At 42.5% G+C, this 24,396-nt stretch overlaps 3 protein-coding genes, 1 long non-coding RNA gene and 4 other non-coding genes across 14 annotated transcripts in view; 7 read left to right on the forward strand and 1 right to left on the reverse strand.

The window, feature by feature from the left end:
- si:dkeyp-9d4.3 (caskin-1) overlaps window positions 1-3,654 on the forward strand; it is a 31,898-nt gene extending 28,244 nt beyond the window's left edge. For both annotated transcript variants that reach the window (XM_053417712.1, XM_053417713.1), the window contains one exon: window positions 1,354-3,654. In XM_053417712.1, the coding sequence (XP_053273687.1) occupies window positions 1,354-1,450 (97 nt within the window). In that variant the 3' untranslated portion in view covers window positions 1,451-3,654. The remainder of the gene's footprint in view (window positions 1-1,353) is intronic.
- Window positions 3,655-4,490: 836 nt separating this feature from the next.
- On the forward strand, window positions 4,491-6,730 carry LOC128436740 (uncharacterized). The gene is made up of 6 exons (XR_008338104.1): window positions 4,491-4,666; window positions 5,469-5,580; window positions 5,784-5,859; window positions 6,052-6,138; window positions 6,338-6,405; window positions 6,595-6,730. It is a non-coding gene; the product is annotated as an uncharacterized LOC128436740 (long non-coding RNA).
- LOC128437578 (small nucleolar RNA SNORD60) lies at window positions 5,616-5,705 on the forward strand. Its single transcript, XR_008338232.1, has one exon. It is a non-coding gene; the product is annotated as a small nucleolar RNA SNORD60 (small nucleolar RNA).
- On the forward strand, window positions 5,899-5,985 carry LOC128437579 (small nucleolar RNA SNORD60). The gene has a single exon (XR_008338233.1). It is a non-coding gene; the product is annotated as a small nucleolar RNA SNORD60 (small nucleolar RNA).
- Window positions 6,179-6,266, forward strand: LOC128437581 (small nucleolar RNA SNORD60). Its single transcript, XR_008338235.1, has one exon. It is a non-coding gene; the product is annotated as a small nucleolar RNA SNORD60 (small nucleolar RNA).
- On the forward strand, window positions 6,444-6,527 carry LOC128437580 (small nucleolar RNA SNORD60). The gene has a single exon (XR_008338234.1). It is a non-coding gene; the product is annotated as a small nucleolar RNA SNORD60 (small nucleolar RNA).
- A 1,029-nt stretch (window positions 6,731-7,759) lies between the features above and the next one.
- Window positions 7,760-10,355, forward strand: LOC128436713 (guanine nucleotide-binding protein G(I)/G(S)/G(O) subunit gamma-13). Of its 3 annotated transcripts, none has more exons than XM_053418547.1 (3): window positions 7,760-8,000; window positions 9,689-9,796; window positions 9,883-10,355. In XM_053418547.1, exons 2-3 carry the CDS (start codon window positions 9,699-9,701, stop codon window positions 9,986-9,988), a joined length of 204 nt encoding a protein of 67 aa, XP_053274522.1. In that variant the 5' UTR covers window positions 7,760-8,000; window positions 9,689-9,698; the 3' UTR covers window positions 9,989-10,355. The 3 variants fall into 3 exon arrangements, with proteins under 3 accessions (XP_053274522.1, XP_053274523.1, XP_053274524.1); XM_053418548.1 differs by having other exon boundaries at window positions 7,760-7,988; XM_053418549.1 differs by lacking the exon at window positions 7,760-8,000 and adding an exon at window positions 8,060-8,111.
- Window positions 10,134-22,097, reverse strand: chtf18 (CTF18, chromosome transmission fidelity factor 18 homolog (S. cerevisiae)). Of its 4 annotated transcripts, none has more exons than XM_053418546.1 (22): window positions 21,195-22,097; window positions 20,465-20,554; window positions 20,231-20,381; window positions 19,909-20,098; window positions 19,682-19,774; window positions 19,228-19,280; window positions 18,979-19,129; window positions 18,614-18,841; window positions 18,428-18,525; window positions 18,193-18,316; window positions 17,951-18,087; window positions 17,750-17,843; window positions 17,557-17,655; window positions 17,339-17,469; window positions 16,557-16,671; window positions 16,238-16,462; window positions 15,953-16,102; window positions 15,582-15,712; window positions 13,536-13,680; window positions 13,299-13,394; window positions 12,595-12,664; window positions 10,134-10,566 (listed from the first exon to the last, which is right to left on the reverse strand). In XM_053418546.1, the coding sequence occupies exons 1-22, from the start codon at window positions 21,280-21,282 to the stop codon at window positions 10,445-10,447; spliced, it is 2,781 nt and encodes a 926-aa protein (XP_053274521.1). In that variant the 5' UTR covers window positions 21,283-22,097; the 3' UTR covers window positions 10,134-10,444. The 4 variants fall into 4 exon arrangements, with proteins under 4 accessions (XP_053274521.1, XP_053274520.1, XP_053274519.1 ...); XM_053418545.1 differs by having other exon boundaries at window positions 10,134-10,572; XM_053418544.1 differs by having other exon boundaries at window positions 10,136-10,566; window positions 13,299-13,400.
- Between the last annotated feature and the right edge of the window lie 2,299 nt (window positions 22,098-24,396).

A 24,396-nucleotide genomic window follows, 5' to 3' on the forward strand; every position in this document is an offset into this window, starting at 1 on the left:
TATGAATATAGATCTCACCTATTGCAAGTTAGTCACAGTTTTAAATCCATCTAAATCTTTGATTACCGTGGTAAAAGCAGCTGCATTGAATTTCTTGTGGCAGCTTCACAATAAAAGTCGCCCTGTGTTTGTGCCGGTAATCATTTTGATGATAAGCAGCAGAAGGAAATGTTCAGTTTGCATAAACAGAGACTTAATGCAGCGGCGATGAGGTGTAAAGAGAGAGGGAACAGGAGGCACTCAAGCTGTTTGACATTAGACAAAACACTAATGTGTGAAAAGGCCAGACTGACTCACTGCCAATAAAAATTACTCTCTGCAGAGATAATTACTGGATGTAAATACTTTTAATGTTTCGCTGACAATGAATGAGTTTTGATTTCAGGATAAGAATCTTTAAAATGAATGTGTTAGTTCCGGTGATGAATCTACAGAGGATTATTCAAAGTGAGTTTCAGCTCATCGTTCAGCTGTTAATCAGTTTCACCGTTTTGGATCACGATGATTCACGCAGCTGTTACAGAAAACCCACTAAAAAACCAACTGCTCGGCACCAGGCAGCCTCCACACACAGTTAGCAACACACCGGTGAACGTGGTGGAGCGTTGAGCAGCTGAAGATCCAGATGTTTCTCTCAGGAGTTCGTGGAGATGAACTTTGTAAATACTGGATGTGTAAATCAGTAATTGTTGGTCAATGGTGGAAGAAGAACTTGGTTACCTAAATAAACCACATTTACCACATTGTAAAAGTCATGTTGTCTATATAGTATTAATACAACTTCAAGTACCTCAGATTGGTACTTAAGTCCAGCACTCAAGTAAATGTACTTAGTTACTTTCCACAACTGTTGTTTGCTCATCAACATTAAGAGACGATGATACTTTATGTCTCTGTTAGAATCGGTTTCTGTAGGCTTTTTTTTTTAGATGATTAGATTAGATTCAACTTTATTGTCATTGCACAGTACACGTACTTATACACCAGAAGTGCAAAAAAAGGCAGTAAAAGTCCAGAGTATTGTGCGTATTTAAAGTGGAATGTAAATAAATAAGTCATGTACAGTAAGAACTATATATGGAATAGAACAGTATTAACAGGTATTGTATGATATAAGAACTATGAGCAAGATAAATATATAAAAATATATAAATATGAATATACTATAGGCGGGATAATACAGTAGTAAAAAAAGTAACAGTGTAGTGCAAATGTTCAAATGTTTAGGAACACTGTGGCTTCTATGAGAAGAAATATTTAAAAATTCTGATTTACTGTAAAAGTCTAATCTGCTGTGAATGTTTCTGCCTCGTTAGCTTCTAAACCCCTCCTTGTTTTTCATCCAACTCTCAGCTCCAACTCCAGCAAGAAGTCGTCAGTTTCCATCTTGGACGACATCGGCAGCATGTTCGACGACTTGGCCGATCAACTGGATGCAATGCTCGACTGATCCCCGGCCCACGCCTCATCTCCAACAAGCCCTTCCCCCTCTCCCCCCCTCCTCCATGTGTAGGTACATCCAGACAGCAGCTCTCCCACGGCTGGACGCTGGTGCTCCGAGAGCGTGTGTGTGTGTTTGAGAGCGTGTCCCTCTGGTGCGAGCGCTTCTCATGTAGCCTTGTACAGTCAAACCGTGGAGGGAGTTCCTCCTTACCTGGTGCAGTAGCTCTGTAGTCGGGCCTCCCAGTGCGAGGAGGCCGCTCCCACACAACCTCTGACCTCTGCAGCCCAGCGAGCAGCCGCCGCCTCCCTGGGCTCAGACGGCGGCGTGGACCGAGAAGCACAATCATTTTTCCTCATCCTTTGAAACTCTACAGACTCTGGCGTAGGACAGAGACGCTAACTCAGTCAGACAGGGAGACAGGCAGATGAGCATATTGCTTGCAAAAAAATAAGCACATCAACCGACAGACAGGCAGATAGACAGACAGACAGACAATATGCATACAGATGAGGATTTTTAAAAAGCACATGGAAGCAGACAGGCCGCTTTCCGAGTCTGTCTCACTCCTGCGATGTCAACAGGATGCAATTTTCCAGACGAATCGTAGCCTCTGTTTCTCTTCTGTGTGAGTGGAGGATTGTGGGTAGCTGCACTTCCTGAGCTGTGTGTTGTCTCCGTTCATGTGGCCATTGTTGCTGTTGTCGTTATCGTTGTTGTCGTTTAAAGAGTGTGTGCGTGTGTATTTCCCTGCTGATGCTCATTTCAGTGTCCTCCCACTCGTACAGTAGTTGTACTCATGATCAGAGCGACGACATAGATGTGTGTCCAGGAATTTTTGGGACACACACACTCACACGCATATACAAACACACACACACACACACACACACACATACATATTGCATTTTTTTGTAATATCGCTGGTGTTCTGTTGGTGTTTAGCTCCGCCTATGGAGGTTTGCTTGGAAATGAATCCACACACACACGCACATGACAAAGACTGACACACACTCACACACATTACAAAAAATGAAACACACAGACATTACAAAGACTGACACACACACCAACACACAGACATTCCAAAGACTTACACACACACACACTTTGCAAAGACTGACTCAGACATTACAAAGACTGACACACACACACACACAGACATTACAAAGACTGACACACACACACACTTTCCAAAGACTGACACACACACACACTTTCCAAAGACTGACACACACACAGACAATACAAAGACTGACACACACACACACGTAACAAAAACTAACACACACATCCCATACTGACACGCACACATTTATACAAGCACACTCATGCTGTGTATCCCTTTGTCCTGCTGCAGTGAACAGTGTTTTTAAAAATTAATCCTATATTTCAATGCTTTCTATAGTACATCCAGTATACATACATACATAGAGTTTATAATATATCTGGGTATTTGAGCTTTTAGAGCTCCCTCTAGTGTTGGTTAGTGAAACTGCCTCCAATCTGCCCCCCCCTTCTCTCTCGTCCTCTTTCTTTTTAATCTCCCTTTGTGTCCTGTCCGTTAACTCTGCATCTTTCTGTGCCTTGGTAGTTTTCTTTCGTATATTCTCAATATAATTTTATAAGTTTTCCTCTCCTTAAAACCTTTTTTTCAGTTTCCTCACAAAAGCCCTTGCACCTTGTTTGTCTGTGTTGTAGCTTTATAGTTTGACTTGTGAGTCCCTCAGTAAATGATCATTGAATTCAGTCGCCCTGTCTGAAGTCCTCCTGTAGCCATTGAGAAGCCATGTTTGAGCCCATGTAAGCCCCTCTGTGTGCTGTTAGACGTCGGCTCTGCTCCTCCTCGGCTCCCCCGGTTCCCAGTGGTCCCACATGTAGGCCCGACAGTGGATCGGCCACCGGTGTTCATCCCAATGAAGAGTCTACGTGTATTTTTATGCTCTTTGAAAACAAAGATATATTTGAGAGACAGATGGTTCTATGTGAATAAAAATACAAAATAATAATGATAATTATAATAATGATAAATGGTAATTCTAGACGTTGAATCGAGGTGATCTGATTGAGCCTGTGCATTTCTGGTTGAGTTCTGGATGTGTTGTGACGGCTGTTGTGCCGTGGTTGGGTTTTAAGGTTGTGTTTCTGCTGTGGTGATGATGATGCATTCCTTTACAGCTGTGATCAGAATAAATGTGTAAATTAAACCTTGAGCCCGGTTCTGTGAGTGTGTTTCTTTGGTGTCTCATCCGATAAAAGACTATTATTATTATATGAATATATACAACTTTTGTTGTGGTTTGGTATAAACGGCACCATAACATAAAACAAAAGCAACCTAGATTTACAACCAGGTAATTTCACCCATACATGATTGTTGAACATCAGAAATTCAATAGCTTTTTTGAGGTTGGGTTTGGAGATTTTTAACAATAAGAGTTTTTTAAAACAGAATAAGGCTACATACCTGTCCGTGTGAATAAGATACTATAAAACATTACATGGACTACAATTTAGAAAAAACACAAGTTGACAATGAATACATGTAATAATAATAATAACAATTGCCTGTTTGTTTCTATACACTGAAAACATGCGTCATAATAACACTTAACAACAAACAATAATAAACGTCCCTTAACCCTCTACCTCATGTGATGCCAATATCATCACATTTCTCTTATTATTTATTAAAATACAATAAGCACACAATCTATTGATCTTGAACTTATCTCACATTTTGTGGCTGCTGATAAATGAATGTGTGGTGGTTGATGTTGTTTTTTTATATTTTAAATGCACACAACTGTAGGATCACTGATGTGACCTCTGCAATGATAAGAAATCTTCCTATTCTACTAGAAGAACTACAGCTCCCATGAGGCTTTGAGGCTAGTTCTACATCTAAGGCTCATGGGAGATGTAGTTGTTCCGTGTTTCACGCGGCACTGGTGTTGGAATAAACGTTTCCCGGAAGTCCCATACCAAACTCTCCACCAATCAGAAAGTCCAGAGTACACATAGCCCGGAAGTGGGAGGGTCTTTCTGCTGGACAGGAACCGGATATGATCCCTGCTTCAGTCTTTCCTCGCAGCTCGTGGATGTGAACGGAGCCAAGATGAAGTCTGAGCAGATGAATCTTCAACTCTTCGACAAAGAAGATTTGAAAATCCACAGTTTCCAGTCCAGTGTTTCCATCTGGTTCCAGAGAAGCTTCTCAAACAGGTGAGTTTCATGTTAGTGACACGTGGAGGAGCTCAGCTGCCATGTTGCTCTCTGCACCAACACGTGGATGCAGTGAGGACACAGAGCTGGAGGGGAGAGTTAAATACAGTAACTCATAATACTGCTACTAGTTAAAGCTTCTTTTAGGTCTGAGGAGCCTGCATATTATATATAAAATCCATATATATATTCACACTTCTCAATCCAAAGTCTACATTTAAAACGATTATAGTAAATTATGAAGGCCTACTTTCAGGACAGATTACTTCGTATCAGTTAGTACTTATACTTCAGGGTTCCTCCAATCAACTGGAGTCCTGGAAAGGTCGATTCTTGAACTTCTAGTATTCGGTCTCTACAAATATTTACAGGGAGTTAGTTATATAACCAATCAACTATCTCCCTGGTCAAGTTAAAAAAAAGTTGCTGGATGCTACAAACCTTCCTACAATCAAGATGAGTTCAATACTGAAGTTATCTATCGTGCTACAAAGAAAAGCTCAGTTAGTGTCTAGTCATTGAAATGGAGAAATTAAGCAAGAAATATTTGCAGTGTCCTTGAGTCAGATCTGAATTTCCTGAAGTCAATTGACAATATTTTACCTCTGGCACCTCAAACAGGGACCAGTGCATGTGTTTATAATGGTGGATTTGGTTTTAAATCTAGTTATGAGAAAGTATTTAGGCTAAAGAAAATGGCTCCTGATTTTCCAAAAAAAAGCAGATAGCCGTGTGTGAGGTTCAGATCTTCGTGCTTTGTGTTTCTATGTTTGTGTCTAATAATCCCTTTTTGTATTTACAGAAATGGCTGAGAGCGGGGAGGAGACAGGTGCATTCTGGGAACACAAATCCTTCAGGGACAATGTGAAGTGTCGAGATCCAAGTTGAACGGGAACTCGTCGCCTGTGGAGCTGGTGAGTCTTTGTGTTGATTGTGTTGAATGATTTTTAGCCTGTGATGACAAACTTAAATTAACTTTTCTGACACCTACTATGACAGCTGCACTGCAGCTTCTGATTCGACCTTTATTCTGAGGCTCCGTTTCAGTAAATTAGACATAACTTATAAATTGTCACTTTTCTCTGAATTAATTTTTAAATTTCAAACCACTTCCCAGGTGAGAATGAGGAGGCTTCAGATCTGACGGGACAGACATCCTGTTTCTGACCAGATGAACAGCTGGTTGATGGATGGTGAGTTCATACAACACGTTAGCATTTGAACTCTTATATAGCCGGTGATGACCAACCAAACTATTTTCTGACACCTACTATGAGAGCTGCACTCCAGCTCCTGATTCTACATTTTCTCTGAGGCTCCAACAATAAATAAATATAAATGTGAGTTTTCTTGATATGTGTTAAAACTGAGCTGCTCTGTTACAGGTATATTCATGACTCGCCACAGAGTAAATTAAGACTCTTGATGCTCCTGCTGATGACAGACGGCTGCCAGTCGAGTTTATTTTAAAGGTAAGTCAGTGTGTGTGGATATGTTGACTATTCATGGTACAGCCGGTGATGACCAACCAAATTATTTTTCTGACACCTACTATGAGAGCTGAACTCCAGCTCCTGATTCTAAATATTCCCTGAGGCTCCTACACTAAATGTATATAAACCTGATGTTAGTAGTTGATGTGGGTTAAAACTGAGCTGCTCTCTGTTACAGGTACATTCAGGACTCGACCCACAGCAAATTAACTCTTGATGCTGCTGCTGATCTGGTTTATTTTATTGGTAAGTTGATGTGTGGATATGTTGAACATTCATGGAACAGCCGGTGATGACAACTAATTATTTCTGACACCTCGTATGAGAGCTTCTAGCTCCTGATTCTAACTTTATTTAATCTGAGGCTACCGTGGATCACTTTGTTTTTCCACTCGTCCCAAAACATTGTTCTTATTTGTGTTTTGTCTCTTTCAGGTTTCCACAAACAAAACGTGCAAATATATTCATCAGCCAGAAGACGGCTGCTGACGAGCAGCACAACAGACCTGAATGAAGAAAATACAAATTGTGATGTTTAATGAAATTCCCAATAAAAACTAATACAAATACAGTAATGACTTTTATTTATTTAGCACCATTCATACAAGAAGTTCAGCTCAGACTGCTTTACATTCAATTTAGATAAATGTTAAGATGTAATTTATATATTAGAACAGATTTTAAGAAACATCAAGTACATGTTTAAATTGAATTTACTGAAGACTACATATATTCATCTGATGCTTGATAGGTTTTGTATATAATCAAGTTCCGAGTCAAAGCTTTATTTACATACAGCACAATGCACAAACAACTGGTCTCTGTGAAAAGAACAAGCAGACCTACAGTCGGACCTTAGTAGCTTTGTTTTCCACTGTTCTAATTTGTTTCCACAAACAAAATATGCAAATATCCATTGTCCACAAGACTAGACTGAAGAACATACAAATTGTAATGTTGAATAAAGAAAACGACAATGGGAGCAAATATGTATTTGTTGAATAAACAGTGATACGCTTAACTTCTGATAATTAAAATATAATAAACTGCAACTTTGCTGTCTCTGGGCTTTATCTTAGATATGACTTGCACAGCTTGTTCTAGGGTTAAGGTTGAAGGCACAGGTCTGCACTCACTGACTCTGGTTCTGCCTGTTGTGGGAACTTTGGGTTTCTCAATTGTATTAATATCTAATGTGTGATTTGACGTTATAGATTTAATTAAAACTATATCAAAATGTTTTCCACCGATGAAAATACGATATAAGAGCAATAAACACTAAGATTTTGTAGAGAGAATTTCAAGAACATGAACCATATCAAGTGTGTTTCTCCCATTTGGTTTATTGTGTGTCCTGAACCTCACACTTCTCATGTTTCTGGAGGGTCTCTGCTGCGTAGTGACCTATTAACCCAGAAATCCTCCTCATCCCCGCGGGGACCGAATCCCCGGCTCGTGGAGCTCGTCCTGGTTCGCCTGTTTCCTGCAGATTTCCATGCAGGTGCGTCCCGGGGCTGCAGCCGTCATTTGACTGTCAAACCAGGCGGCGGAGCTGCGTCCCTCCGCCCTGCGCATCCCGCATCCAGTCGCTATCAGAGAGGAGCGCAGGGGAGTGTCCTGCACCGCCGACACACATACACACACACAACCTCCACCTCCTCCTCCTCCTCCTCTTCTTCCTCTACTTAACTGAAGCTGGGACTCATCCACCGGGAGAAACTCCACAGCGATTCATCCTCTCTCCGAGCGCTTCTCCTCGGCGGTTCGAGCCCAGTCTACGCCCTCCTTCCTCCGGCCGCGCACGGAATCGATCGGCGGTCCTCCCCCCGGTAGGCCTGACGGTAAGAGCGGTTGTTTGTATGGGGGGTGGGGGAAGTGTCGCTGTCGGTGCTCTCATCCACATTTCATCACGACACAGTAGCGCCGGGGCTGATCGTCTGTTACATCCCGCGGTGAGAATCTGTAATCGATCATGTTTGTGTCGGAAGCGACGGAAATGAGCTGTGATATAATGCGCGAGGAGACACCAGCGCGTGCAGAGTGATGGAGACTGATGTGATGTCACTTTGGAATCGTTCTACCACAAAGGCCCTGGGTTTTATCATGGAACATCTGGATGCTGCGAGACACACAGCTGGATGGATGCTGGTGGAGGAAACCGGCACCGGGAGGCCGACCTACTTAGATCCATTAAAGAGATGAAGAGGAGGAAGAGGAGGAAGAGGGGGAGAAACAGTTTCCAATAGAGAGGACTCAACTCTCCTCTGGGCCCTCTCTCTCTCTCTCTCTCTCTTTCCCTCTCTCTTCCTGCTCTGATGTGGCCTGTGGCAGGGTGGGGCAGCTTTTACAATAAATAGAAATAAGACACAGAGAAGGCAGCCTCAGATTTGTTGGGTTACATTAAGGTTATTTTTAAGCATTTAACTTGTAAAAAGAAATATCATTCCCTCAAGTCCTGTAATTGAGTATAAATACCTTCAAATTGTACTTTTTTTTTTACAGTTTTATCCCCACTATGTCCATTGGAAGGAAAGAGTACCCACAGTGTATAAATACATCATGCATTGAAATTTCAGAATAATGTGTATTAAAAATACTGGATTAGTTACTGATCCATTTGTGTGCACATTCCCTTTATGTTGCGATCAATCTGAAGCAGACATACAACTAGAAACTTAAATTATTTAAACGTGGTAAATTAGAAATGTGATGGTATAAAATAGCAGAAAAATACTCCCAGTACCTACTTTCCTCCACTGGCTGCATTCATCTAAAAGCTGTTTACTACAGAGCAAAATGCATATGTATAAATATTTGACACATGAAACAAGCTCTTGATGATTCCATGCCCCTGATAGAACAAACAAATGTATAAGCGAGGCAAAGAGCTCTGTCCCCCCCCCGTTCTGTTCGATGCCAGTCGGTTTCAACTTTAAGAAATAAACTGGGGATCCCATTGTTTAGAGAACAGAATTTACCATAGGACGCTCAACTGTACACATCAATTCTCCCTCTGCACATGTAGCCCTCTCTCTCATGGGGGGATGGCAGAATTTACATGCTATCAGGGGGGATGGGGATGAAGGGGGGGGGGGGGGGGAATGCCCTCCCCTAACCCTCTTATCTTTGAGTGTGGGACACTGAGTTGGATCAAAACAAGGAGATAAAAGACGTAACCTTGGACTCCTTGAAAATATAGATTTTTATAGACAAAAAATTTGATAATGAAGATTACACACAGTTGCAGCCTTGGTGTACCTTTACTTGAGATCAGATTTTTTTTTTAATAAAGTAAATAAAGAAAATTGCCGTTTGGTGGAATTTGTCACAACCTCCAACCTGTGAGGAGATTTTTTGCAATCTGATGTTGATTCATTTAAAAAAACAAAAGGTGAAAAAGTTAAACAATTAACATCCTGACCGGACAACAGACACGAAAATGCTGTATTTTACTGTTCTTGTCCATTATAAAGTAAAAGATGATAAGATATATACTCAAGTAAGTGTGTATGTGTGTATTTGTGTGCAGTAATATCATCATGGAGGAGTTTGACGTCCCACAGATGAGGAGAGAAGTGGAAAGCCTTCAGTATCAGCTGGCGATCAACAGAGAGAAATCCTCCATCACTGTTACCGAGTGAGTACCAACACCCCCAACCCACACATGCTCTGTAAGTGTGGAGTATCCGATTGGTGCTGACACTGTGTGTGTTTGTCGTGCAGGCTGGTGAAGTGGATCGAGGGTTGTGTCTGTGAAGATCCGTTCCTCAACCCGGAGCTGATGAGAGCAAACCCCTGGGTGGAGAAGGGCAAGTGTGTGATCCTCTAATGGTCACACACGGCAACACACAAAATCACGGATGCATATAAACTTAAGAATCACGCACTCCCACAAAGTCATGCTGCACTAACTCACTCTCACACTCACTTACTCGCACACATATGCACACACACACACATGCGCACACACACACATTATTGCTATTATCTTATTTATTTATTTGGAGACTCCTGAATGCTGTTAATTTATGTTTAGAATACTGTGTGTGTGTGCGTGCGTGCATGTGCGTGTGTGTGTACAGCACTGAGTAGCTCTATGGAGTTTTGTTTTGACGGACTGCTGAGAAATGTTCAACACCACGTTTTTATTGGCTCTTTACACTGTCAATCAAAAATAAAGACTGTTTTGAATTTAACAGATGGATTTTGGAATCATTCAAAAAGGTACATACAACAAAGGTCAAATAAAGAGAGTGTGTGTGTGCGTGTGTGTAATGCCAGTGTGTTACAGTAGTTCTCTGATGTAAACATTTCGCCTGACAGCGTTGGACATGCCCTCGTTGAACCGGAACCACACGTCACTGTTTCCCACCGCGGCTCCCATCGCAAGAACCGGACATTTCTCCCCTAGAACTAGAGGAAAGAGCAAACAAAAAATAAATAATACACAACAGGGTTCATCAAAGGTAGAGAGGAGATTCCTCAGGGTCCTCTCACGGGACCTTGTGACTTTTGCTTGTGACATCAGTCACGTAATCTAATAGTTAACGGACTCGAAAGTGACTGATAACAAGTTTAACTTGAAGGAGACTCACTAGAGCACAAAGCTCCACCAAGGCCAAACAATCCTACACAGAAGAATACAGGAAGGAGTCTGACGATCTGCACTGAATGGTTCAACCCATAGATCTCGACACCATTTCTTCATCAAGATCCGTTCCACACACTATTTCTGGAGAAATACCAGGTCTCACAATGTTAAGAAAAGTGATTGATAAACATTTCTTGAATCCAAATCCTTTGGTCAGAGTTCTTCCATTGCCCATCCTCCATCACTCCATCAAGTGTGGTGCAAATTGCTTCAAAACATTATCCAGAATCTTGCTGTATAATAAAAAGCAGACTGACAAACAGACATTGGTAAAACCCTGCCTTGGTCAGAGTAATAAGTCTTTAATCTACAGATATTTATTATCTAAATTTCCCACGGGATTAATAAAGTATCAATCTATCTATCTATCTATCTACAACTGAGGTAACAAGCTCATAACTAGAAGGGCACTTTGAGAGCGCTCACCACAACAGTCTGTGGGATCTGCGTTACAGGCTCATGTCTTCAATGGTCCTCAAACCTTTCCTTCCCTGATGCCTCATCTCAGAGCAACTACAGAGAGAAGTAGATCATCTGCAGCCCCTCGCTCTCACACTGACGTCCAGGTATTCATCAGGGGAATCAGGACACAGATTTAGAGCCGACAGGACTCAGCTGCTCTGACCTAAAAACAGCCTCAGCTCTGCTGCGACTCTCTACCCTCGTTACCCTGCCGATCAATTACTGGGATGCATAATTTTCCGGAAGGTCAGTGATTTTAATGGGTCCCTGTTTAATTGCTGAATCCAGGCCTGCGTCACCACAGAGCAGCTTGAATCCCTGGTAGAGTCTGTAATCCTCACGTTGACTCAGACTCTTAAACTTAATGTTAATGAACAGTAACAACAGGACGTCTATAACTTGATTAAAGGTGCATTCATAAAACTACAGCTAAGGTGGAAATCGGCTTCAAAAAAAGATTTATACCAAATGTCATGCAGGAGGAGAAAAGGCAAATTAGGCAATTCAGTTTATTTACATCTATTTTAAATGCAAATTCTACATTTGTTTGTTTCCAAGGACAAAGAGCCACTGGCCAAACTATGGTCTCCACCTAAGAGGTTATGTTTCCACCTCTTTTCATGTGTTGGTCTGTTTATAAGCAAGATTACACAAAAACAACTACACAGATTTCCACAAAACTAAGCAGAAGTCTGGGACATGGGCGATGAGTGAATCCATAACATTTTGGTGCAAATCCAGATAAAACGTCAGATCCAGGAATCTTATTTTATTTCTTATAATAGTTTTTCTGTTTATTTTTGCTGATTTCTTATGGATCTTAATTGAAAAAGGGGAATTATATCTATGAGTGTGAGTAATTTGGTGCAGTTCCAGATCAAAGTCCAGATAGTGATTTTCATTACAGTTTCATCAGGGGGCTGTTGAGCCTTGGTGCTCTCGTCAGGTTTATGAAGCTTCAATGAATATTAGACTCTCTACTGATGGGAAAAAATATTACATTTTGAAAAATTAAACATGAAGAACTCTTTTAATTCTGTTGGCTTTTGTCTAAATAAAGGAAGGCGTCTGTAGATCAGGCCCAGTCACATCCTTTTTGTTGATAATAGAAATATGATACGACCATTATTATGGTGGCAGAGCTGCTGACAGTCCAGATCTCGGCCTCAGAACCTCTGACTTGTTACATAACACACATCACTCCTCACATCCAGTATGTTTGGACCTCATGCTGCCCGAGGCATTTTCCCCCCCAACAGCCCCGTGCTCTCAGAGGGTTAAACAAAGCTTTACTAATGTCACAGGGAGCGCTCTCACAGTACCTGTGTCTGAGGACAGCTGGGTTCTCTGAGGTTTGGGGGCGACGGTGCGACCGAAGAAATCCACCTCCGGCTGGGGGACACAAACAGAGTGAAGAGGAGGATGAAGACTTTCAACAGCAAGTTCAACACTGTCCTCAATAACAAGCAAACACACGCTCACTCCCTCATTAGCCTATTTTCCCAGTTTCATCATTGGGGACCGTAACCCAGTGACTTCTCATTATCCTCATTCCTGCCCCCTAGAGGTTCGTCTCTTCATCACTGAGCTATTAAAACACTACAGCTCATTCCAACAGACAGATGTTCAGGGAGAACAGCTGGCTGCAGCTCCTCTCTGGCTCCACCTACAGGTTTTTATTTTTCATGGCCAGGGATCTGGGTCCTGACCTGGTCCTGACACTTCTACGTTGCCTTTCAGACGTTGTATTAACATCTGTCCTGAGAGATCCACTCACAAGTGGACAGCTCTAAATTCATCATTTCATAATTTAGACCATATTTGAAGCCTAACAATCAGATTATTGAATTTTACACTATTCTTAGACTAAAAGAATGTGGTAACATGTATCCCAGACAACCTCGGAATGTGAGTGATTGGGTGTTGATACATCTGGTCTTCGAGCTACAGATGTTAACACCAGATCCGAACAGGGTCAAAGGGGAAACCAGTTGGACTCTGTTTGTGTGTATGTGTTTAAACTCACCCTGATCTCCACTGTGGTCTGTTTGACAATGGTCTCCAGCCTCTGCTGATGGTTACTGGTTGATGTTTGACCAGCGCTCTTTTTTTCTTCCTTTTTCTGCAGCTGACAGTCACAGTGGATTATAAATACATTAGATTATTAACACACATGGTGGCCTGATTGTGTACAGGCTGTGCTGCAGTTACAACAAAACCCAAAATCGTTTGGCTAAAGCTTGTTGTGTGTTTGACGTCTCACCGCTGCAGGGTTTCGCTGTAGCATCAGTTGCTCAGCTCTCCTCATCCGTTCTTGATCCATCTCCCGGCTGATGGTTTGTTTGGCCTGATAAGTCAGCTGGCGATGTGGTGGCAGGCCCGGAAACCTCACAACCTCCTCAACACGCCTGCAAACACACACACACACACACACACTAAAGAAATAGCTCTACACAAACAAGAGTCACACACAGTTTATACATTAACACTTGAATCGTGACGCAGCTGACCCAGAGGTGAACCCTGTTAGAATAATAAAACGCTTTTGTGCCATCGCTGATGATTTTTTTTATGATAAAACCCTGAATCTGCAGCATCTAAAACCTTAATCCTCTTAACACTGATCTCCATCTAACACACACACACACACACACAACTCACACACACACACACACACACACACACACACACACACACACACACACACTCTCTCGCTCACATCAATGTCTGACGGAGCTGAAACTTAACAAATAAGTTAAAACCAGTCTGTGTGACTAAAAGCTATTTATTGCATCACTATTAAATAATGATGCTGTTATACTTTGCGAACTCTAATGAAAGAGCTACTTGGCTGAAACTCCCCTGGAACATGGCTGTGTGATATGACCACATATATTAGGCTCCATCGTTTATTCCACTCTGACGCATTCACACTCTTTACATACACATATTTTCACATCCTGTGAACAAAGCTTTGTCTTCGTCTACACGGCTCAGAGGCCGACAGGTGCATTTTCATGAGGGCAACACAAACATGCGTGGAGGAGTCGATGTGACACAGAACGGGGGGGCTCTGTCAGTTTTACAGTGTGTTTGGTATTTATATTTCTGATCATATTAACAGTTGGTTTGCAGTATAGTTCAACAAAACATCTCTATATTATTTATTAGAGATATTAATATCTATTTAATATATAATGTGTTGATTAAATTATAAGAAATAGGCCTCTGCACGTGGTTAGTTTGTTTAAATTATCACTTATTTACATAAAATTGTGATATTTATATAGATATGCATCATTATATTGGGATATGAAACTTTGGTCGTATCACACAGCCTTATCTTTTAACATATCACGTTATACACTTCACACTGTCCAGCCAATATTCAGTAGTTTAACATCAGACAAAGACATTTATCTGTTTAGCTGATAGAGACGTAAACAAAAGAAGCCGTCATCTGCAGAATCCGGTGAACTAAAGAGAAAAATGGTTTTACACTACAAACAAACCCTGGTTCAGTTTGATCCGGACTATGACCATCTCCTGGTTGGACCAAAGTTTGGTCCCGTGGTCTTAACAGTGGCTCGAGGCACCTTCGATCTTGGTTGGGTGGAGTCCAACCAATCAACAAGAGCATCTAATTAAATCAACCCTCTGGGACTGGGCGTATCCACTTTACCCACGAGGCCTCAGAGAGTGTTGTTGTGGTGAGCGAGCGACGGCAGGTACAGGAAGGTGTAGATCAGGAGAAGCACCAGCAGAGCTAACACCAGAGGCAGGCCCCAGTCGTTGGTGACCAGCACGTTGTCACAGCGAGCCTGCAGGAAGGAGCCACCCCGGACATTCCGCTGCTCCACCACCTGTGACGGCATGGCTGAGGTGACCGACTCCTTATCCCATTCACCAGAGTCTCCGCTGTCCTCCAAAACAAAGATCCAAATAAACGGTGCTCGCTCTTTCCAGGTCTGTCCTCTGGTTCAATATTCCTCTGTTCTGTTGATGTTGTCCAGCTTTTTTCAACAGTTATTTCATCCTCGCAGTCATTTGACCCGTTTGTCCGTCCACCTGCATCCACCCAACTGGTGAGTCTTTGCAGTTCGCCACCTGGCTCCCACACCACCACACACACAAACACTAGGTGCTAAGGGGATTATTTTCTAAGCCTACATGCAGAGACCCACAGTGCGGACAAGAGAAGTGACCTTCAGCATCCCAGGAACACGCATCTGATCCACATGTGTCCACATGACACAGCGAGATAGAGGTGAATGTGTGTGTGTGTGTGTCTGTGTGTGTTAGTACTTACGGCTCCAGCACGTATGTGTACTGGCCCTCAGGCGTACGGTCCTGCCTGTAGGAGAGGTTGTAGGCCAACATGGTGTTGATCAGCTCCCGCATCTGCTCCTTCTCTCTGCTGCTGAACAGCTGAGGATTCACCTGGATGAAAAAACAGGACGTGAGATCAGTCACCGACAAGTTTACTGTAACTAATGGTTTCCTCCATTCCTCTAAATCCAGTGCCATAGAAAAATAAATGAACATGGTTTAGAGTCTAGGTAAATATGGCTTTGTTTTATTCGCAATGAAATTCTATATCATAGGGCGAATTTCCACTCACTATATATACATACAGACAGACACATATGAAGGCTGAATCCTGATATTGTTTATACTTACAGGCCGTAGTTTTGGACTGATGATGTTGAGGAGCAGCGTGAGAATGTCAAGAGACAGACTGAGGTGGCTGATCCTGGTTCTGATGGATGGTGGGATATCAGCCAACATGGAGGACAAGGCGTTCCTACTGGCGAGGAGACGGGTGGTGGCCTGTAGAGGACACAACAAGGACTCAGTGATGACGTACCGGCTTAAAGGACGTCATGTACTTTTGTTTTGTTTGGGTCCTTATGTTATTTGTCACACAGCTCCACAATGGAGTGTGTAGTTGATCAGTAACCGTACCTCGTACTGGCTGTGGGGATAACTGATGCGGGGCACGTGCGTGTTGGCGAACAGGAAGTGGAACGTGACGGACAGGAAGGGCAGGTATCTCATCAGGGAGAAGTTCTGGTTGTGCAGAATCTGTTGGTTTAACCGGTCTGAGAACGAGAGCCAATCCAGAGCCTCGCACACACCGTCCATGTTGGGGTCCCTCACGCGCATGGACAGATAATTATCATACAGACCCTGAGAGAAAGGACAGATGTGAGTAAAGCGTGGGCCAATGTTTTTGGTGCTTTTCTGAATACTATGATTTCAGATAAAATAATTTGGTCTTTACCTGAGAAACCTTCTCATACTCTCCACTGGATGAAGACAAGTGTAGAATGTGCTGAAACCTCTGAGCTCCCACTCCTGGGCCTGGTGTCCCGTCAAACCCTTCCCCAATGCGTTTCCTTAGAGGACAAATCAGGACAAGTGATCAACATTTACTTAATGAGGGACACAGAAGACAAATAAAAAGTTTCTAGTTCTGAATATGCTTCAGTTTCTGCATGTTCAATCTACCATCTGTTTAATGTTCCCACAGACCAAAGAACAAAAGCTATAAATAAAAACCAGCAGGGATCATAAAAGCTTAGAATTACTGTATTTACCAAGGGATTGATATTTGTATCATTGGCACATTCCAGCTGTTTTAACCAGTAAATCCTAATATCAAATATAATCTAATCAAATATAACATGAACTGAATAGGTAGAAAAATAAGAACTTGAGGGATGAATGGAATGGTGGACTTATAAAAAAGACAATTATTTAAGGTCCACATATTTTGCATAAGATCAGCGGTCTGCAAAAAAAGACTTAAAAATTACTTTTGTGAAAAGCATTTACATAAAAAGACACACAAAATAAAGACACTATATGAAATACAAATATCATTGAAAATTAAATTAATTTTCTAATTTCACTATTGAAGTCCACATGCCTCATTTAACTTCTTTGCCCACAGTGAATATGGTTGTTAATAAATAAATAAAAAAGGTCTCTGCATCCGGTAGATACAGCAAAATGATTTCATGACGAACTCACACACTTAGACAAGAGGACAACTAATGGTACCGTTTTGTTCGTGGTAACTGGAAGATCTCCTGCCACAGATGGAACAAGCCTTTGTTCTGATCCTTCTGTCCCACAGAGACGCACTGGATCGTCTTGGTGTTGAGCTGCTTGTGGCCACGGCCGTGCAGGAACTGCTCAGATACACACATTTAAATCACAGTTACCATTAGACAGAGGCTCACCTACATCTAGGCCCTCCTTCAAGTGCTGCTACCCACCTGCAGTGTGTTGATGCAAGACCTGATGTCGTTGTCTGTCTTCTCACACAGGGACATCAGAGTGCCAGTGTCCGTCTTCATCCCCTGATGGAGAGAAATCTGCCAAGAAGGAAAAAAACTGGCTTCATACACCAAAATGCAGGGTAGGTGTTGCTCTGTCTCTTCCTGTGTGTGTTTGTGTGTGTGTGCTGACCTCAGCCAGTCTCTGTGCGAGGCGGGAAGGCTGAGTCTGAGGGAAAGCCAGGAGGAAGGCCTGCAGCCTGAGAGGCCGGAGCGCTGGAACATAACTAACAGGAAACAGAGGCCATCAGAAAAAAGCTGGAAGAAATGTTTTAAGTCAAGCATGTAGTGAATTCTTTTTGATGCTGTTGTTGAACGCCACAGTCTCTCTTACAGGTCGTTACAGATGCAGATGATTGGTCGAAGCAGGATGGACTCCTTCTTCTTTTTCTTCTTCGCAGTCTCTGTTCCGCTCTCGCCACCATGGCCGTCTTTCCTGTTCAGAGTTGCTAACAGAATGCTGATGGCAGCCTGTCCAGCACCACAGATTAAACACAGGAATATATCAAGATATTATGCAGATTTGAACCACATTATGATTATCATCACGTTAGTTTACTGGTGCCCTGAACGTACCGCCGGCGCTCCATCAATCTCATCAATAATGAGACAGTTTGGTCTCTCGTTGCCTCCCAGCACGGACTTCATCTGCGTCGCTGTGTCGATGCGTTTCTGGAAAACCTCTGCACTGCGGTCATCACTGTAAAAACATGAACCGTCCCACTGGAGTCACTACGGGAGGATTCCTCTGGAACTGATTCTCGTTCATTTACTTGTATCATGAGGTGAAGTGTGGATTTTGTTTTCTAACCTGGCATTGATTTCCACCACATTGTATCCAGCGTGTTTGGCGATAACATGAGCCAGGGTGGTCTTCCCCAAACCTGGAGGCCCAGACAACAATGTTACCTAGAGAGGGACAAAGAGAAATGAGTTTTATATCAACTAAAGGTCATTCTACTGACATGCAGATGTTCTGATTATGCGGATGTTCCACCTTGTATTTGGGTCGTTTGTACTGATCCAGTTCCGCCTCCAGTATCTCCTCAGTCATCTCTATCTTGGTCTTGAAGCGAATTGGATTCTGGTTGCCTTGGTTGGGTTTGAACGAGTATTGTTGTTGGGCAGGCTGTCTTTCAGGGCGGACAGGGCGGGACTTCCTCTCTCTTCCAAACACAACAGTGTCCCAAAGCTTCAGCCACTTGAGCAGACAGCGGTTGGTAAACTGCAACAAAAAGCAATCGCACACATCTGGTGTTCAAGCAGTGTCCAGGAAAAGACTTGGATTTATACGTAAAAGAGCACTTTTCATTTTTTTCTTACAAACACAGACGTGCTCTGCTGTACAGAAACACAACTTACATCATCACTGAGTAGCTCTGTGTAGTGTCGGGGAGAAAATCTGTCGACCCAGAGACGCGACCTTCGACCTTCTGTGTCATCAGGATCTTCAGGATCTTCATGATCTTCATCTCCTCGGCTCTCAGACTCAACAAGCCCATCGTTCACACGGCTGTAATTGAACATAAACAGCAGAAAGAGCATGAATTCATATTCACCATGTTTGCATGTGTGTATAAGTTAGATAAAAGAGGAGGGGGGGGGGGTTACCTGGCAAGCAGCTCTGTGAGGCGCTGCGATTCCAACACAACCTGCTGATGGCGCTGTGGGATTATAAACAGAGGAGAATATGTGAAAAACTATAGAAGTGAATCTAAATGATAAAATCACATTGAACAGGCAGATGACTGGATAAAGCAAATTAATTATTGTATACAGTTTGTTTTGATCTCAAAAAGAAAACAAAAAATTTTGTTTCATTTATTACTGTAAAATTCAATAACATTTACTTGAGAGAAGATAAGCTTTGTGTCTTCATTGTTTCGTATCAGATGACTTCAATCTTTTTAAAAATTTGCTTTATTAGGAAGCAGATAAACTCAGGTTTAACTGAAAATATTGTATTATTTACCTTTCGCAACTGTGACCAATGAGAATCAACGGTGTGGTGCGGTGCAAACTACTTCACAATTAATACACACACAACAGCCACTGCATTACTCACCCTCTCATTTTCTTCCTCTCTCAGCACCCTTATTGGCACCGCCAGCAGCCCCAGTGCACCCTGGGAGTTTGGTGCCACTCTGGTATCCACTACCTGGAGAAGCACACAGGTGAGAATTCAGTATACACTATACCCCGAGGTTTGTAGGAGTAAGTCAGTGCTTTAAAACAAGGTACTATGAGGGGTCTGTGTGTAACTGCGATTGTGTGATTGCTGAGGAATTTAACCTTTGTCCCTAATTCTTCTTTCTGTCTGAGGTAGACCCGACTCCCTGACGAGTCCGTCACACTGATGTACTCTCCATCTAACGGAGGTCGCTTCAGCACACACAGAGATGCTGGCACCGCTGTAGGAGGTCGCCAGGGCGTCTCTGGGATTGTATCAAAGCCACTGATGTCCAACACAGCAGGAGTAGACCTAGAAAACAGACACAGTTTAGAAGATTCCAATCGGCAAAGTTATGTTTTTAAAATACTTTCAACAACCAAAACTCTATTCGAATGCTAGCAGCTATTTCCATTCCCGATCTTCATCATCCGTCTCTCCTACCTGAAGGTGCGAGATGGTTCATACTGCTCTGGAGAGGATGGGGGTGTGACGTCAGCATTCTGCGATGGGACTTTGTTCTCTTGAGTTGGTGATTTGCTGAAAAGCCGCTTGACCACACCCTGTTCCTGCTTCTGCCGTTTTGCCTGTGGAGCTAAAAGGACAAAATCAGATTTAAAGTACAAACTAATGACAATAACAAAGAAAACCATGGGCACACAGCAAGAGTCAACTCACTGGTGCGCTTCTCATCCAGCAGGTGCTCTATGTCTGAAACGTCGTCTCCTTTAGCCCGAGTCTGATGTCCGTCCGCCTTGGGAGCTTCGTCTGGGCCATTAACAGACAATTTGTATAATGATTATTACTGCTAGAAATGATCAGCTGATGAAACACTAACAACAAAACTAACAAGTTTGAGAACATTTGCAGTTTCCAGCTTCCCCCGTGTGAAAATGTGTTGTTTTAATATGTCTCAGTAATTTGGATGCATTCACTTAGGATCAGGGACATTTTAACCAGCATTTTCCCTTCATACAGTCATTACTTCTGTCGTGGAGGCTATGTTTGCATTGCTGTTTGTCTTTCAGCAGAATTATGCAAAAACTACTGAAAAGATTTTACCTAAACTTTCTCTAACATTGCGAGATTGTGTTTTTCAGCATTTTGTGAATTTTTGATAATGCAAAGATCTTGATGTAAACAAATTAAATGTACCCAGAATACAGAAGACAACCCTGTATGAGAAAAGTATGAATGTGACTTGATATGAGTGGTGTCTGGTGGAAATACACCAATAAAGTCAAGTTTCTTAACTAAGATGAACAGCTGCTCAGTTGTGTATTTATTGTTAACTGCTGAGGATGTGCACAAAGAAGCTAAAAAGAGTTAATGAGAAATAACGACGTGTTTTTTTACAGAACACGTCACCTCCAGTTTAAGTTCAAGTTTAAGTGTATTGGGGACTCACCCTCCATCTGAGCCAGAACCTCCAGCTCGTCTGCGAACTGGTCCTCGAACTCATCCTGGATCTCGAACAGTTCGTCATATTCGTCCATGTTAAGCCCACGTTGAGACACACTGTGGTTCTACACAAGTCTCAAGACAAACGCACTATTTACTCAAATATAATAAAAAGTCCATTGGCTGACTGAGATGGTTTCACGGAGCAGATTTCCCGGCAATTTTTTTGTTGTGAAGTTTAACTTCCGGGTTACAGATTCATTTTCTTCTTCTTCTCGTAAAACAAAAATCGAACAACGCTCATTATCGCCCCCAGCTGGTGTGGAAGGGGACTGCAGATTTAAAATAAAACAATATGGCAGCAAAGCCACTGCCTTTAATCTTTGTAACAACTAATTAAGTTGACTTTGAAGTGTGGCAGTATATCAGCAGCAGTTTCTGTCTTGATGTATCAGAGGCAGTTTCTGTTGACACCGAAATACCCGGCTGCTGGCCAAGATTTGGGCTTGCCATTACTATTTTTTTCCCAATCTGCCCTAGTTTGGCTCCAGTTTCATTTTGTGGATTTAACTTGAATTAAATGAACACGTAACCCACTGTTTTTATTGGGTTTTCATACCAGATTTCGTTTTTTTTCACCAGAGGACGACAAGATCGAAGCCATGAAGTTCCAGCCATACTTAGACTATGCATCGTTAAAGTTAGTACAAAAACAAGTCAGGATTAGTGAGGGGATTCCTCAGAGTTTCATGGTGAAAGCAGAGGCTGGAACCGAAGGAGCCATGTTAACCAGCAGTGGAGAATATGCAGTACCTGCAATAGATGCGTAAGTGAAGGATGTCCATTAATACACACTATTTACCTCCTCCTCCTCCTCCTCCAAGAAAACTTATACTAGAATTAACTAGCGTCATATTTATCCTTTCATTTTAGGTCGTCTGTGGTGTTTTACTTGTTATGACAAAGGTCTATGAATGTGTTCATACAGGGAAGCATACACACAAGGAAAGAAGGAGCACCCCCCCTTTGTTCCACATGACCAGTCATCATCTGAGGACGATTCAGGCCCAATCCCTCAGGAATTCATGTGTCCAATCTGCAACGACGTGATGACGAACGCAGTAGTTATACCCTGCTGCGGATACAGTTACTGCGACCTTTGTAAGTTCTTTCTCGTGACATGGATTAGTAATAAAAATCCGTCCTGGGCTATGTTTCATTGATTCAGTGTGTTAATTTGTTGGGCAACTGGATTCTAGCTATGAACTAATGACTGTTTGTTTCCAGGTATCCGGATGGCCTTACTGCACCCATGCAAACATGCAGGTGTTTCACCTGACACTCTTATTCCCAATAACCTTCTGCGACAGGTAACCCATTTCTAAAACACAAGCTCCTTGATGTATGTCATATTGGTTTGATCAGAGGTGTTAAGCAAATTTTTTTCTTCATGCAGCGTGTGAATAACTACAAGAATGCAAATGCATCAGAGGATGCACCAGATGACCAGTCATCACCTGAGGACGATTCAGGCCCAATCCCTCAGGAACTCATGTGTCCAATCTGCAATGACCTGATGACGAACGCAGTAGTTATACCCTGCTGCGGATACAGTTACTGCGAACTTTGTAAGTTCTTTCTCGTGACATGGATTAGTAATAAAAATCCTTCCTTGGCTATGTTTCATTGATTCAGTGTGTTAATTTGTTGGACTGGATCATAGCTATGAACTAATGACTGTTTGTTTCCAGGTATCCGGATGGCCTTACTGCACCCATGCCAACATGCAGGTGTGTCACCTGACACTCTCATTCCCAACAACCTTCTGCGACAGGTAACTCATTTCAAAAACACATGCTCCTTGATGTATGTCATATTTGTTTGATCAGAGGTGTAAAGCAAATATTTTTCTTCATGCAGCGTGTGAATAACTACAAGAATGCAAATGCATCAGAGGATGCACCAGATGACCAGTCATTCCCTGAGGACGATTCAGGCCCAATCCCTCAGGAACTCATGTGTCCAATCTGCAATGACCTGATGACGGACGCAGTAGTTATACCCTGCTGCGGATACAGTTACTGCGAACTTTGTAAGTTCTTTCTCGTGACATGGATTAGTAATAAAAATCCTTCCTTGGCTATGTTTCATTGATTCAGTGTGTTAATTTGTTGGACTGGATCATAGCTATGAACTAATGACTGTTTGTTTCCAGGTATCCGGATGGCCTTACTGCTCCCATGCCAACATAAAGATGTTTCACCTGACGCTCTCATTCCCAATAACTTTCTTCAACAGGTAACTCATTTCAAAAACACATGCTCTTTGATGTATGTCATATTGGTTTGATCAGAGGTGTTAAGCATTTTTTTTTCTTCATGCAGTTTGTGGATATCTACAAGAATGCAACATCAAACACCAAACTCGTACGTCAGCAGGCCCAACAGGCAGCGCTGCCTCCGCCTCGCCTCCAGATCTGGAATCAGGATCCGGAACCTACTGTGGAACGAAGCCCAGAAAGTAACCCAGGAATTGGACCACATGTGAGTCCCCTCGGATGACCTGATAATAATGCATCTGTCATTGTTATTATAGAGCTCAACAGAGTTAAAAATCCCTTGATTTTCTGACTACCGAATTCGATTATCACCCATTTTATTTTTACAATCCAAGGTAGACTCACCACAAGTTTGTGAAACGCTGTTATAAGCTCCTGTAAAAGCCAAAAGTCATTATGATAGCAACTGCATTTTAAGAAAAACTGTTTTATTTACACAATCCCACAATCAATTCTAAAAGTGGGCATTCACTGTTACGCTCTATTATTGGAGTCCATAACTTACTTAGGTGCATCCTTACCAGACACCTGTACATCCATGAGAACTGGAATAGTTCCTGACCCTAACCCTAACCCTAACTCTGAAAGGGAACTAAATTCCTTCCACTGATTTCTTCCGCAGGGCTACCATTTATCATACCAGTACCCGCCCCCACCACAGCCTCACCCTCATCCCCACACCTCTGGCTTTATACCTCCTCCTCCAACCGGTTATCCGCCCCAGCCAATTTATGCCCCTGGACCACCGGGTCTCAACCCTCCCTTGATCCCCCCTGGTGTCCAGCCCCCTCTACCCCACCGTGGACCCCACCTCTCTCAGCCCCCCCTCTCCAAGAAATATTGCTACAGACGAAGGCACCGACAGGACAAG

This window comes from Pleuronectes platessa, chromosome 3 (genome assembly GCF_947347685.1).
Source record: "Pleuronectes platessa chromosome 3, fPlePla1.1, whole genome shotgun sequence".
NCBI classification, from domain to species: domain Eukaryota; kingdom Metazoa; phylum Chordata; class Actinopteri; order Pleuronectiformes; family Pleuronectidae; genus Pleuronectes; species Pleuronectes platessa.